The sequence below is a fragment of the Leuciscus leuciscus genome (genome assembly GCF_965113295.1).
Source record: "Leuciscus leuciscus genome assembly, chromosome: 18".
NCBI classification, from domain to species: domain Eukaryota; kingdom Metazoa; phylum Chordata; class Actinopteri; order Cypriniformes; family Leuciscidae; genus Leuciscus; species Leuciscus leuciscus.
Genome location: NC_138742.1, coordinates 2,492,614 through 2,508,827, shown reverse-complemented (window position 1 = coordinate 2,508,827; position 16,214 = coordinate 2,492,614). Strand labels below are relative to the sequence as shown.

The 16,214-nt window shown below is 42.8% G+C and overlaps 1 protein-coding gene and 1 long non-coding RNA gene across 8 annotated transcripts in view; one reads left to right on the top strand and one right to left on the bottom strand.

Moving 5' to 3' along the window:
- The window catches only part of LOC309481079 (protein NLRC3-like), a 39,163-nt gene that overhangs the window by 18,508 nt on the left and 4,441 nt on the right, over window positions 1–16,214 (top strand). Inside the window, exon 8 of one of the 3 annotated variants that reach the window (XM_082145839.1) lies at window positions 15,335–15,508. The exons of the other annotated variants lie outside the window; for them this stretch is intronic. Within the exon in view, the coding sequence (XP_082001965.1) occupies window positions 15,335–15,508 (174 nt within the window). The remainder of the gene's footprint in view (window positions 1–15,334; window positions 15,509–16,214) is intronic. 3 annotated transcript variants of the gene reach the window in all.
- On the bottom strand, window positions 8,951–12,734 carry LOC309481150. Of its 5 annotated transcripts, none has more exons than XR_014199907.1 (5): window positions 11,689–12,728; window positions 11,372–11,427; window positions 11,052–11,133; window positions 10,486–10,596; window positions 8,951–9,931 (listed from the first exon to the last, which is right to left on the bottom strand). It is a non-coding gene; the product is annotated as an uncharacterized lncRNA (long non-coding RNA). The 5 variants fall into 5 exon arrangements; XR_014199909.1 differs by having other exon boundaries at window positions 8,951–11,133; window positions 11,689–11,759; window positions 11,941–11,977; window positions 12,358–12,712; XR_014199905.1 differs by having other exon boundaries at window positions 10,486–11,133; window positions 11,689–12,734.

Genomic DNA, 16,214 nt, shown 5'->3' with positions numbered 1-16,214 from the left:
GCAAAACTTTTTTAATGAGCGTTTGGTGTAGGTCTACTAGGCATAGAGATATCTGAACATCTTTGCCAAGCACAAACCAGTACAGAAGTAGCCCAGTGTTTCCTCTATGTTGATTAGTTAATGGCGGCCCGCCACGGCAAATTTGTTGCCGCCACGGTAACGTTAGGGCTCTAGGCTACAGTGCGACCATTTCACTCGCATTTGTGCCTAAATATGTCTGTGTGCGACCATGAAAAGATATTTAGGCGCACTTGTGCAACTGACCCGATCGAAGAGTTTTTTTTGGCGGCCGCCAAAGCGAATTTTTGTCCCGCCAAAGTCTTATTTGACCGGTGTGTAATGTAGATAAACTGCTGCGCTTGTGACAGCTGGGCGCATGTTTAAAAGAACGAGAGAGAGAGAGAGAGAGAGAGAGAGAGAGAGAGAGAGAGAGCGAGAGAGAGAGAGAGAGAGAGAGAGAGAGAGAGAGCGAGAGAGAGAGAGAGAGAGAGAGAGAGAGAGCGTGCGCCCTCTGGTCGTGTGTGTGTGTGAGCACTCTCTTTGTGAAGCAAGGTTCCACGTTTTAATGAATGGTTAAACGACTGATCTTTCCAACACTGAACTCACGAGACGTCTGAATCGGTGTATAACAGATCGGTAACACTTTACAATAAGGTTCCATTTATTAAACTCTAGTTATAACTACATTAGTTAACATTAACTTTTAATAAACTGCACTTCTACAGAATGTATTAATCTTTGCTAATGTTCATTTCAACATTTAATAGCCTACATTATTGAAATCAAAAGTTGTATTTGTTAACATTTAGTTAATGCACTGTGAACTAACATGAACAAACAATAAACAGCTGTATTTTTATGAAGATTAATAAAGATGAATACATTCAGTAACATGTATTGCTCATGGTTCATGTTAGTAATAAACTAATGTTAAATCAAACCATATTGTAAAGTGTTTCAAAAAAATAATTAACAGAACACCTTAAAATAAGAACGTAAGGTGTGCTTACCCCCTTTAGTACAGCCTATATGGTTAGCAAGATTTAGCCTTAATAAACTACAGCATTTAAACTGAATGGTAGCCTATTCAATTGTAGATGGTAGAAAATAAGACTATTAGTTAAAATAAACTTTTTAATGCTACTTTTTCTCCCTGCTTTTTTATATTGATATGATTATATACCAAAATAATCTATTAAAGAAGGATTTTTCATCTTACAAAGCTATGAAATCCATAGGTAAAATCACAGCTTTTTTTTTTTTAAAGTGTTGGCCACCGAAGACCATTTTTGACCCAGGTAAAATCTTTGACCCAGGTGGTTGTTCGGACAGACCTGTCCCCCCCCCCCCACTGCTAAAGAAAATCCTAAAGGAAACACTGTAGCCTAATCAATAATTAAAGTGCAAGCTGAGAAACTGAAGTGGAGATGGAGAAAAGCTTCTTTATATGCCATTGCCTACATTTTAAACAGATGTCTGCCAATAGGCCTAAAACATTACATATATGGTTATTGTGACAGAGACTGGGACTCCAGGTTAATAAGATTCTGACTGAGTAGCAAGATATGAATTCAATTGTGATTCTGTGAGAATTCACAGATCCAGTTTCTTTTTTTTAATCTTCCCTTTAACATTTAAAGGAATCTACATGTGTGTGTGTGTGTGTGTGTGTGTGTGTGTGTGTGTGTGTGTGTGTGTGTGTGTGTGTGTGTGTGTGTGTGTGTGTGTGTGTGTGTGCTCAAATATGGCTTCTGGAGAGCAAATGAAGGATAAAATATGAATTACTAAACAGACATTAATTAAGCAGTTCCCCATACTTTTAGAGTTACAACTAAAACCACTAGATGGCAGCAGCGTATAAGAGATGAACTGACAGCTAGTAAATCTTTGAACATGGAGTGCTAATGATAATAAATGTAATATGTCAGGCTCACAAAATTGAAGTGCTATAAAAGTTGTAGAAATGACAAATTCAATGTGCATTGTATTAAACAAATCTTTACTGATATGCAAATAGACAATAGACATCCAGCAAAAGAAAAATGCATTTTGTTTCTTTATATGCAGCCCAATGTTATCCAATGAGTTGTTTGCATTATTGAGGCATTTTATTATAATTGTATTACATTTTTGGTAACACTTTACAATAAGGTCTCATTTGTTAATGCATTAACTAACATGAACTAACAGAGAGCAATAGCCTTTATTAATGTTAATAAAATATTAGTGTTCATGTTAGTTCACAGTGTATGTTAACAGATACAACTTTGGATCTTAAAAATATCTTATAAAATGTTGAGCTTAACATTAACTAAGATTAATAAATGCTGTAGAATATTGTTCATTAATTGTTGGTTCATGTTAAAGGAGAACTCTGGTCAATTTTAACATTGAGCTCATTTTTTTGTAAATGTGGAGTGCTGTCAGTACAGAGAACAACGACAGAAATCGGTGTTGCCTACACCATGTTATCCTCTTTATAAAATGTGCACCCTGTTGACTTCAATGGGGCAAGTTTTAAACCTGCTTTTAGCCTCTTAACATCCTTGATGTGTCATTACAAGTGCCCAGCCATTGTGAGTGTTTCCTTTCAGAGTGAACACGGTGAATCTGACTGCAGTAGATGTGGAAATTATGAATAAACATTATGTTTATTCAGCCAGCGCTCATACCTGTATTTACTTCCTGTTTTAGGTCGAGGGCCACAGTAGTCGATTGTCGAGTTCACGCGTGTGATCATAGTAGGGATGGGACGATTACCGGTTTCACTATAAACCACGATAAAATGTACTGACGGTTAGTATTATCGTTCAAAATTTAATTATCATTAAAACCGTGTTTGATTATCGCGATTTTAATAACTCACTGTAAATCCTGTCCATCCAGCAACAGTCTGACGCAGGCGCAGTGCGCAATGTTGTTGTTTTTTATTCGAGAAGGAATGGCGAAAGGCAGTGGCCGTGCTCGGGAGATTTTTCAGCCTTTTAAGAGGACCAAATCTGAGGTGTGGTCATATTTTGGCTTTTACAAAAGTCTTGAGTGAAACTTAATCGAGGATGGTCACTACAATATGGGGGGAAACACTTCAAATCTGCCGAGTCCTCTTGTGTGAACATCACCCACTGTTTATAGCGAACGCAAGGCAAGTTAACTTACCAAAAACTACGTCTGGGAAATAATTGGGCACAAAATTTTATTTTGAGTTGAAATATTTTATCCCACTCACTTGAAATAAACGTGAAGCTTCCGCAAATAAAAGTCTGATTATTTAAAAGTCTAAAATTTTTTTATTTTTTTTTACCACACAATTACGGGGACATTTTGAATTGAGATTAATATTTTAAATCTTACCTGTTTAAATCCATTTTGTACAGTTGGCCTTTCGCCAACTCTGAGTACAAAAAACAATCGCCCAAGAAAGTTGTATTTGAATGAAACGAGAGAGCGCGTGCGCGTCTGTTGCGATACATGGATGTGCGCTGTGTTATAATGCGTTGCTATTGATGACGGTCATTATAAGGAAGGAAATGCCACAGAATATAATCTTGCTTGAAAAAGTGCATAGAGCTGCTTGTTTTATTTGTTGTTTGTTGATTTTCAAATATTAAACTGTTTTTAGTGTGAGCATCAGTTCTTTTTGAACACTTTCATCTCGTTTTAACAAAACCGTGATAATATTGATAATCACGATAATTTTGGTCACTATAATCGTGATATAAAATGTTCATACCGTCCCATCCCTAGATCATAGGTAACTAAGCAACAGTGGAGAACTCGACAATCGACTACTGTGGTCTTCGACCGAAAACAGGAAGTAAATACAGGTATGAGCGCTGGCCGAATTAACTTTTTTATTTCTTTATTCATAATTTTCACATCTACTGCAGTCAGATTCACCATGTCAAACTGTGTGTGTGTGTGTGTGTGTGTGTGTGTGTGTGTGTGTGTGTAACAATCGTCTTTCTGAGGAGAGCTACGAGAATTTCTGTCTTCTCTGTCACTATCATCTTTATTGTCAGTGTCCTGAAGGGACGTAGATGTGTGACATTTGTATGAGATCAATACAAATTATATTACAATTATACTCGTCCCTCTCTCTCTCTCTCCTCTGTCTTGCTCTGCCACACACACTATAATGAATACCCGTTCTTTATAGCGTTCTTCCTATAAGATTATTTTACAAAGTAATAGAGCCCGACCGATAAAGGATTTTTAAGGCCGATACCGATACAAATATTTGGTGATTTAAAAATCCGATATTCCGATATATATATATATATTTTTTTTTTAAATCCAGAAACGCGTAACAAAACATGAACAGATTTCCCTAACATTAGTTATTTGTCGTTATTTAAGAGTTCTCAGCCTTACTAAAATAATATGATAATGCAGTTTAAAAATAAACTTGTTTGTTTTATTGTCACAACAGAACAGAATATATTAAAGTTCTGATAAATATAATGTATAAAAATACAAACTTAAGATATGAAACTTAAAGTCCTTTGAACAAAAAAAAAGGCAACTATTATTATTAATATTGACAGTAATAAATCAATTATGTAATAGTGTGTGTGTGTGTGTGTGTGTGTGTGTGTGTGTGTGTGTGAAGAACTGATAAGATTGTAAATGTGTACCTTGAAATGCAATGTAAGTCGCTTTTGATAAAAGCGTCTGCCAAATGTCAATGTTATAAGCTACCTTATAATTACAATGTCAACTTGCTTATCCCTTTACCTGCACTCTTTTAATTCTATCCATCTATTCCATCAAGCTACAACAAACCATGTTCAATCATCATTTGCTGCCTGCCTTCTAAAATCTACTACTTAGTGATGCACTAAATACATTATGTGACTCGTTAATGCTGCGGCTAAACGAAGTCAGCAACGCACACTTGGATTTCACACACGTGTAAAAGAAAAGCTCACTTTTATGCACAGGCTGTGTTTGATACTTTTTCTCTATGTCTAAATGTTCACTCCTCGCGTGCCTAACTTACATTTTACAATGCAGAGACTGGAACTACAGATATGCTAGTTATAAATACAGTAATCATTACTTTATTTTGGCAGAATAAGTTCGTTGTGATTCCCAAGCTCATTAGCTGCGTTTCCACTGTCGGGCCAGTGCGAGCCAGGGCTTTAAACGGGCCATGCCGGGCTAATAGCCTCGGGCCTGTGTTTCCACAGTCGGGCCAGTGTGAGCCAGGGCTTTAAACGGGCCGTGCCGGGCTAATAGCACCAGGCCTGTGTTTCCACTGTTGGGCCAGTGCGAGCCAGGGCTTTAAACGGGCCGTGCCGGGCTAATAGCCTCGGGCCTGTGTTTCCACTGTCGGGCCAGTGCGAGCCAGGGCTTTAAACGGGCCGTGCCGGGCTAATAGCCTCGGGCCTGTGTTTCCACTGTCGGGCCAGTGCGAGCCAGGGCTTTAAACGGGCCGTGCCGGGCTAATAGCCTCGGGCCTGTGTTTCCACTGTTGGGCCAGTGCGAGCCAGGGCTTTAAACGGCCCGTGCCGGGCTAATAGCCTCGGGCTTGTGTTTCCACTGTTGGGCCAGTGCGAGCCAGGGCTTTAAACGAGCCGTGCCGGGCTAATAGCACCGGGCCTGTGTTTCCACTGTTGGGCCAGTGCGAGCCAGGGCTTTAAACGGGCCGTGCCGGGCTAATAGCCTCGGGCCTGTGTTTCCACTGTCGGGTCAGTGCGAGCCAGGGCTTTAAACGGGCCGTGCCGGGCTAATAGCCTCGGGCCTGTGTTTCCACTGTCGGGCCAGTGCGAGCCAGGGCTTTAAACGGGCCGTGCCGGGCTAATAGCCTCGGGCCTGTGTTTCCACTGTCGGGCCAGTGCGAGCCAGGGCTTTAAACGGGCCGTGCCGGGCTAATAGCACCGGGCCTGTGTTTCCACTGTCGGGTCAGTGCGAGCCAGGGCTTTAAACGGGCCGTGCCGGGCTAATAGCCTCGGGCCTGTGTTTCCACTGTCGGGCCAGTGCGAGCCAGGGCTTTAAACGGGCCGTGCCGGGCTAATAGCCTCGGGCCTGTGTTTCCACTGTCGGGTCAGTGCGAGCCAGGGCTTTAAACGGGCCGTGCCGGGCTAATAGCACCGGGCCTGTGTTTCCACTGTTGGGTCAGTGCGAGCCAGGGCTTTAAACGGGCCGTGCCGGGCTAATAGCCTCGGGCTTGTGTTTCCACTGTCGGGTCAGTGCGAGCCAGGGCTTTAAACGGGCCGTGCCGGGCTAATAGCCTCGGGCTTGTGTTTCCACTGTCGGGTCAGGGCGAGCCAGGGCTTTAAACGGGTCGTGCCGGGCTAATAGCACCGGGCCTGTGTTTCCACTGTCGGGTCAGTGCGAGCCAGGGCTTTAAACGGGCCGTGCCGGGCTAATAGCACCAGGCCTGTGTTTCCACTGTTGGGCCAGTGCGAGCCAGGGCTTTAAACGGGCCGTGCCGGGCTAATAGCCTCGGGCCTGTGTTTCCACTGTCGGGCCAGTGCGAGCCAGGGCTTTAAACGGGCCGTGCCGGGCTAATAGCCTCGGGCCTGTGTTTCCACTGTCGGGCCAGTGCGAGCCAGGGCTTTAAACGGGCCGTGCCGGGCTAATAGCCTCGGGCCTGTGTTTCCACTGTTGGGCCAGTGCGAGCCAGGGCTTTAAACGGGCCGTGCCGGGCTAATAGCCTCGGGCTTGTGTTTCCACTGTTGGGCCAGTGCGAGCCAGGGCTTTAAACGAGCCGTGCCGGGCTAATAGCACCGGGCCTGTGTTTCCACTGTTGGGCCAGTGCGAGCCAGGGCTTTAAACGGGCCGTGCCGGGCTAATAGCCTCGGGCCTGTGTTTCCACTGTCGGGTCAGTGCGAGCCAGGGCTTTAAACGGGCCGTGCCGGGCTAATAGCCTCGGGCCTGTGTTTCCACTGTCGGGCCAGTGCGAGCCAGGGCTTTAAACGGGCCGTGCCGGGCTAATAGCCTCGGGCCTGTGTTTCCACTGTCGGGCCAGTGCGAGCCAGGGCTTTAAACGGGCCGTGCCGGGCTAATAGCACCGGGCCTGTGTTTCCACTGTCGGGTCAGTGCGAGCCAGGGCTTTAAACGGGCCGTGCCGGGCTAATAGCCTCGGGCCTGTGTTTCCACTGTCGGGCCAGTGCGAGCCAGGGCTTTAAACGGGCCGTGCCGGGCTAATAGCCTCGGGCCTGTGTTTCCACTGTCGGGTCAGTGCGAGCCAGGGCTTTAAACGGGCCGTGCCGGGCTAATAGCACCGGGCCTGTGTTTCCACTGTTGGGTCAGTGCGAGCCAGGGCTTTAAACGGGCCGTGCCGGGCTAATAGCCTCGGGCTTGTGTTTCCACTGTCGGGTCAGTGCGAGCCAGGGCTTTAAACGGGCCGTGCCGGGCTAATAGCCTCGGGCTTGTGTTTCCACTGTCGGGTCAGGGCGAGCCAGGGCTTTAAACGGGTCGTGCCGGGCTAATAGCACCGGGCCTGTGTTTCCACTGTCGGGTCAGTGCGAGCCAGGGCTTTAAACGGGCCGTGCCGGGCTAATAGCACCGGGCCTGTGTTTCCACTGTCGGGTCAGTGCGAGCCAGGGCTTTAAACGGGCCGTGCCGGGCTAATAGCACCGGGCCTGTGTTTCCACTGTCGGGTCAGGGCGAGCCAGGGCTTTAAACGGGTCGTGCCGGGCTAATAGCACCGGGCCTGTGTTTCCACTGTCGGGTCAGTGCGAGCCAGGGCTTTAAACGGGCCGTGCCGGGCTAATAGCACCGGGCCTGTGTTTCCACTGTCGGGTCAGTGCGAGCCAGGGCTTTAAACGGGCCGTGCCGGACTAATAGCCTCGGGCCTGTGTTTCCACTGTTGGGTCAGTGCGAGCCAGGGCTTTAAACGGGCCGAGCCGGGCTAATAGCACCGGGCCTGTGTTTCCACTGTCGGGCCAGTGCGAGCCAGGGCTTTAAACGGGCCGTGCCGGGCTAATAGCACCGGGCCTGCGTTTCCACTGTTGGGCCAGAAGCTCCACAGCGCTTCACTAAAACACACCCGTAACACGCCTCTCTGGAACAACGTCACACTAATCCATCATTTCACCAACAAATGGAAGTTTTATCAGAAAACTAATCAGAAATCACTGGAAACCGCGTTGAAAACAAACATGATAAAAGCGGCCGTTTGCTGGCATTTTTGTTGTTTACTTGAATATTTAAAACCCAAGCATCGATGTTTTACCACAGGTTTACAATAAAAAGTGATACATTGATCATAATGAATTAATTTATGTCAAAATTGCACATTAGTCACTCAGAAATAAATTACCGTTAGGTCTATTTCACAAAAGAAAGAGGAGGTAGAGGACACACTTACTTCTTCAGTCGCGTCTGTTACTGTTTATCTGGTAGTTACAGGACATATTTACATCACATTTAGAAAGAATGATCATTTCTACAAATATATGCCACCAAAAATACGACCTGAGGAGCTTTAGCACTCTCTCGACTCCCATACAGATATTGTCAGTCAGAGAAACAGAGGAAGCTCCCGGAAAAAAAGTTGCTTTATTTTATCATGATAGTCCGGTATAAAGAGACGAGACGTAGGCTACTGCCCAGCTAACAATTTTACGTTCTGGGAACGTTAGTTTTTGGTTCCCAGAACGTTCCCGGAATGTTCCCAAGAACGTTCCCTATTGGTTAGCCAGGAAAGTTTTCTTTACGTTAATAGAACGTTCCCTATCGGTTAGGGGAACGTTCCCGGAACGTTGCCGAAAGGTTCTCGGAACGTTCCCGGAAGGTTCTCGGAAGGTTCTCCTAACGTCTACACATCCTGATATGCCTGTACACAAATTATAGGTCTACAAACAACATATTCTACATTGTTTATTGTTCAAACACTTAAGACTCCTATGAATATATTATTACAATAAATTGAATTTACAGAAACTATCATTAATAAGTAAATCAATCAGTTTGTATTAAATAAATAAATCAGCACACAATCCATGTTTTTGTTGATTCATTGTTTAATTATCAACCTAAAATAAGTCATCAAAAACAGCGTTAGCAAAATGTATTCAGGAACAGTAATTTACATTTAATATTTCAAACATGAAAATATTTCAATAAATAAAACTGCACAAACATTTTAATTAAAACGATCTTTTTGCAAACTGTAGCCTATAACTTAGAACAAAATTGAAAAAGTCTTTCTTTTCACAATATACATGAATGTGCCAATCTTCACTCCGCTCAAAACATTTAAACTCCCAAAACCATCTGCAAATTTAACAAGAAAATAAAAAGACAACGCGTTACATGTACACACAATCCCATGCCAAAATTCAAGCCCTGTAATGGCATTAATATTCATCCTGAGCAAATGAAAAGAGTGAGGTGGGATTGTGTGTCACAAGCTGTAGGAGATATGAGAGCATGAGCGCTGCTGGTATCGTGTATTTATTCAGATATTTCAGCATCAATGTGTATAGAAAAATGTATATATTTGAAAACACTACATTGCATTTATTTATATTGCACTATTTATTATTTCAGACTACAAATCAAAAAAGGAATGTTTTATATAGGGGTAAGGATACCCTTTAAGCCCACTTTCAACTCTGAAGTCAAATAAAAAACAGAGAAAATAATATTCAAGTCTAGTGAACTCTGACCTGCGAATTCACTCTACATATAACGTATAAGTCTCACCTCCAATGAAGAATTTGAAAACCTGTAACTGCTGTGTTGTTTATGAGAGAGAAAGAGAAAAAAAGTTTGAAACTACTATCAATTTTTTATCTCTGTGACTTTACACCTACAAATTCCACCGTCACAGGTGCTCAGTTTTGCTATAATGATGCCCTCACAGAACATGGTAATAATCAGTCATCCATGCAAAAGCAAAGGTCGGTGTAGTTTACAGGAACATCTGTCCAGGCCAACATCTGATGCCTTGATGCCTTCCGCTGGGATCCCAGAAAACCTGAAATAAAAGAAAAAAATATTACAGTTCAAAATCTATCATACATACATCTCATCTGGTATCACAAATTATCATTCCAAGTTCACTTTAAGATATGCTCAATATTAGGGCTGCACAATATTGAAAAATGTAGAGTTTATTTAGAGATATCAGCCGTATGGTTTAGTGCATGCGCGGCTCCAGGTTTGTATCTGGTAAATTACCCCACTAATAATGCCCAGAATGGTACCAAACTTCTACAGTAGTACAAATAGGTTCTGTACTCATTAAACCAGGCATTGGAAAGTTTGTAAGTACATCAGGAGTTTATTTAAATAACACTTGCCTGATGGCGAATGCTACTGCTTATGTTGATGTCACTTTATGAGTACAGAACCCATTTGTACTTCTGTACTACTCATTTTCCCCGACATAGAGCAGATCGGCACACAACAAAAACTGCTGTTCGGATGTTCCCTTTTCTGATATTTTAGCATTCGTGACATTTTAATTAAAACAGAAATAAGAATTTTAGTGTAATAAGCGAAAATGAACAGTAAACCGAGATCACCTACCGCTGCAGATGTGTACAGAAGTGAAAAGCAGAAATGCTTAGACCTCTTTCCGGTTCGACCGCTGGGCGCTCCGCATAACCCCTATTGGGGGGATTTTGTAGAGGAGTGAACCTGCATAGAAAATTACAATAGATAACAAGCATAGATAAATACAATAGAAGAAAAATACAGTTGAAATAAGCAGTGCATTATGTTTTTCAGTTAAATCTGAAAACATCAGGTAAAGAAATTGAATTATCAAAATGTAAAATAAGTCTTCACTGTAAAAATAAAATAACTATAAATTAATTAAATGTATCTTTGCTAAAGCTACAAGTCATTTTCTCTTTTGATGTTTGATCACCATTGGCGACACAAACAGCTGCGGGTACGTTAGGCTACTGTCCCTTTAAGACGAATGCGCAGACCTAATATATATGACACGCATCTGTTTTCTTTCTGTTTAAAACACACAAGACTGTTTACGAGGAAACTCGCCAAGATGGGCATTTTGACTTCATTTTGCGTGCACGTGTCCATTTAAGCTCAAAAGAAAGGGAAAGAGAACTGAATTCGGCTAAACTTACCTTCTTCATCTACTGACTGTGGATGGCATCAAGGTCTTGTCCTGAAGAATCACAGGGCCAAACAATAGGGATTATATCTCATCTGGTAACAAGAGCAAAGCCATAACTTTAAGAACTCTAATGATATATTTACCCCCTGATATTGTATTGGGGATATCAATTCAAACATTTGTAAAGGCTAAGAGTATGAGCCACAGCTGCCCAAGATATCTGTGAGAAATAACTGCCTAAAGTTGTCGACCCCCTGAACCACATTCAGCATTTAAAAGTACAAGGAATTTCAGTATTGATCAATAAAAAAAAACCATACAAATAAATACCTTTGAGTTGGACAGTATGGTGTCAGTCTCATTGGCCAACATAATTCAAAACAGACCTAAGAAATAAAATAAAATATACTAATGATCAGGATATCATGTTATCATAATAGTTAAATGAATTATAATTATATCTATGACCATTATAATACTGTATTAGTCGCCTATTATTTAGCCTACAGGCTTCTCAAGGACAATCTCACTGAAAAAACCTGGGGTTAATGATTTTAAAATGTGAGACTTATTTCAAAAGCATAAATCTTACAGACCCCAAACCTTTGAACAGTAGTGCACTGTATGTGTGAGGTGGTTTTGCTTACTAGTCATATGGTTCATAGCCGTGGAGATTGTCTTGGACAGGGGGTGCAGCAGGCCATCACAGCATGATGATCTAGGAACATAACAAGCTATTTGTCACAGAGCCAACAATATTACATGGGATTGGTTTAATAAAAGGAACCAAGCTAGAACAGAGGTGAAATGCAGAAAAGATAAATATATAAAAATCTTAAGATAATATATTGTGAAATAAATGCATATGGAATTATTATCATGATTAAACAATAACTCACCCCTTGTTGTAGAGGATTTTTTTTCTCTCTCGCTATTCTGAAATCACATTTTAGCAATATTGGTAAGTGACGTCACTGATTAAGTTAACAATACAGTGCATTCTTTTAGGTTAAATAAATTAGCTTACTTCCAATCACCCATTGACAAATTACCAGCAAAACTATAAAAAAAACTGTTATCTACACTAAATATGTGTTTAAAAACCCAAACTTTCATAAATAAGACCTTAACTTAACGTAACTTAGGCCTAACGTTCTCCTCTGAAACCGGTTAGCTTAGATGCTAACGGACTTTTTCAAAGACACAAAACCATTTCTTTAAAGTAAATATTCAACAGAAGCGTGTCAATTACACGTAAGAAATGTGTCAGGGACGTTTGTGTGTATTATTTGTGAGATTTTGTTGACTAAACTTACCTGAAAGCAGTGAAACCAACAGCGACAGACGGGAGTTTTGTTGTTTGTCAGTTGTTGATGACGTTTCTGGTTTCCACCTGCTCTCGCGCAGCTCACGTGCGCGCTCCAGTGTTTGATTACGCGCTCCAGTGTTTGATTACGCGCTCCAGTGTTTGATTATGCGCTCCAGTGTTTGATTACGCGCTCCAGTGTTTGATTACGCGCTCCAGTGTTTGATTACGCGCTCCAGTGTTTGATTATGCGCTCCAGTGTTTGATTACGCGCTCCAGTGTTTGATTACGCGCTCCAGTGTTTGATTACGCGCTCCAGTGTTTGATTACACGCTCCAGTGTTTGATTACGCGCTCCAGTGTTTGATTACGCGCTCCAGTGTTTGATTACGCGCTCCAGTGTTTGATTACGCGCGCCAGTGTTTGATTACGCGCTCCAGTGTTTGATTACGCGCTCCAGTGTTTGATTACGCGCTCCAGTGTTTGATTACGCGCGCCAGTGTTTGATTACGCGCGCCAGTGTTTGATTACGCGCGCCAGTGTTTGATTACGCGCGCCAGTGTTTGATTACGCGCTCCAGTGTTTGATTACGCGCTCCAGTGTTTGATTACGCGCTCCAGTGTTTGATTACGCGCTCCAGTGTTTGATTACGCGCGCCAGTGTTTGATTACGCGCTCCAGTGTTTGATTACACGCTCCAGTGTTTGATTACGCGCGCCAGTGTTTGATTACACGCTCCAGTGTTTGATTACGCGCTCCAGTGTTTGATTACGCGCTCCAGTGTTTGATTACGCGCTCCAGTGTTTGATTACGCGCTCCAGTGTTTGATTACGCGCGCCAGTGTTTGATTACGCGCTCCAGTGTTTGATTACGCGCTCCAGTGTTTGATTACGCGCTCCAGTGTTTGATTACGCGCTCCAGTGTTTGATTACGCGCTCCAGTGTTTGATTACGCCCGCCAGTGTTTGATTACGCGCGCCAGTGTTTGATTACGCCCGCCAGTGTTTGATTACGCGCGCCAGTGTTTGATTACACGCTCCAGTGTTTGATTACGCGCTCCAGTGTTTGATTACGCGCTCCAGTGTTTGATTACGCGCTCCAGTGTTTGATTACGCGCGCCAGTGTTTGATTACGCGCTCCAGTGTTTGATTACACGCTCCAGTGTTTGATTACGCGCGCCAGTGTTTGATTACACGCTCCAGTGTTTGATTACGCGCTCCAGTGTTTGATTACGCGCTCCAGTGTTTGATTACGCGCTCCAGTGTTTGATTACGCGCTCCAGTGTTTGATTACGCGCGCCAGTGTTTGATTACGCGCTCCAGTGTTTGATTACGCGCTCCAGTGTTTGATTACGCGCTCCAGTGTTTGATTACGCGCTCCAGTGTTTGATTACGCGCTCCAGTGTTTGATTACGCGCGCCAGTGTTTGATTACGCGCGCCAGTGTTTGATTACGCGCTCCAGTGTTTGATTACGCGCTCCAGTGTTTGATTACGCGCTCCAGTGTTTGATTACGCGCTCCAGTGTTTGATTACGCGCGCCAGTGTTTGATTACGCGCTCCAGTGTTTGATTACGCGCTCCAGTGTTTGATTACGCGCTCCAGTGTTTGATTACGCGCTCCAGTGTTTGATTACGCGCATGCGCATTAAAACACTTCAAAGTCACGCAGCATTTAAATAAACATATAGAATTAAAATGTATAACATAATTTAAAATATCATTAATAAAAAGTTATTGCGAATAGATCTGAACGTTGTTGGTTATCTTATAACCTTAGGGGACCGTACTGACGACGTTTTCAGTTGGTAATCTGCCTGTTAAGTGATATTAAAATAATAACCTGCAGAGAACGTTCCCAGAACGTTCTCTTTAGGTTATAAAAATAAAACCTAAAAATAACCTGCAAGGAAACGTTCTGGGAAGGTTCTCTTTAGGTTATTAAATAACAACCTGCAGGGAACGTTCCCAGAACGTTCTCTTTAGGTTATAAAAATTAAACCTAAAAATAACCTACAGAGAACGTTCCTAGAACGTTCTTATTTGGTTCCCAAAAAAATAACCAAATGGGAACCATATGGGAACGTTAGGGGAACGTTCTGTGTTTGCTGGGTGACAAATAAAATAAAAACATGACTGTGATAGCCTTTATGATTGGTCTGATTTCTTCAAGCGTTCACTATGTTTTTACACTATGCGTATCTTCAAGCGTTTACTATGTTTACTATGGTAATGGTTAGCGCGCATAGTCTTTTGCATCACAAACACAAGGCATTCAAACATGAACGCGAGTTAAATTATTTTAAAAGTCTTTAATGCTGACAGAACCATCCGGCGCTGCTGTCTCCCGACTCAGGTGAACTCTGGACTCTGTTCGTAACCACTCCTCTAGCCCGAGCGATCTTCCTTGTATAGTGCCCTCTGGTGGACAAACTATGCAGCGCCAACACTCATAACATGGTTGAAGGGTGTTTCGTCCGCTTTTATTTTATTTTTTTAAATATTCATTTATCGGCCATTATAAATGCCGATACCGATAGTTTGAAAAATGCCTAATATCGGCCGATAATATCGGCCCGCCAATATATCGGTCGGGCTCTACAAAGTAAATACCAAAATCATCCAGGAAAATATGGAGTTCTGCTGGACCCTTAGAATCGTCCCAATCCTCTCCTGCTAACACACACACACACACACACACACACACATTCCTTAAAATGTTTACAAATACATTAAGCTCACTCACACACACACACACACACACACACACACACACACACACGTTGGGTTTACATGTTTTATGGGGACTTTCCATAGAAATGATTTTTATACTCTACAAACTCTCTAATCAATCCCCTAATCCTAACTGATGAATTTTCACAATGTGAACTAATGAGTATTTGTATATATTTCATATTGACAGGATTATGTTATTTTTTAAGTGTCATGTTTATCTCTGGATATAGGCTTAATGTGTGTCATTGTTCTCTACAGGTTGAGTGAGTGTGGTGTGACAGATGAAGGTTGTGCTGCTCTGGCTTCAGCTCTGAGATCAAACCCCTCACACCTGAGAATACTGGATCTGTCTGATAATAAACTAGGAGACTCAGGAGTGAAGCTGTTTTCTGCTGGACTGGCGAATCCTCACTGTAAACTGGAGACACTGAGGTAAGATCATACGTTACTCTCACATGAAACTGTCACTAATGGCGTTTCCATTACAGATTTGCGCAAAACTTTTTTAATGAGCGTTTGGTGTAGGTCTACTAGGCATAGAGATATCTGAACATCTTTGCCAAGCGCAAACCAGTACAGAAGTAGCCCAGTGTTCCCTCTATGTTGATTAGTTAATGGCGGCCCGCCACGGCAAATTTGTTGCCGCCACGGTAACGTTAGGGCTCTAGGCTACAGTGCGACCATTTCACTCGCATTTGTGCCTAAATATGTCTGTGTGCGACCATGAAAAGATATTTAGGCGCACTTGTGCAACTGACCCGATCGAAGATTTATTTTTGGCGGCCGCCAAAGCGAATTTTTGTCCCGCCAAAGTCTTATTTGACCGGTGTGTAATGTAGATAAACTGCTGCGCTTGTGACAGCTGGGCGCATGTTTAAAAGAACGAGAGAGCGAGAGAGAGAGAGAGAGAGAGAGAGAGAGAGAGAGAGAGAGAGAGAGAGCGAGAGAGAGAGAGAGAGAGAGAGAGAGAGAGCGAGAGAGAGAGAGAGAGAGAGAGAGAGAGAGAGAGAGCGAGAGAGAGAGAGAGAGAGAGAGAGAGAGAGAGAGAGAGAGAGAGAGAGAGAGAGAGAGAGAGAGAGAGAGAGAGAGAGAGAGCGAGAGCGTCCTCTGGTCGTGTGTGTGTGTGAGCACTCTCTTT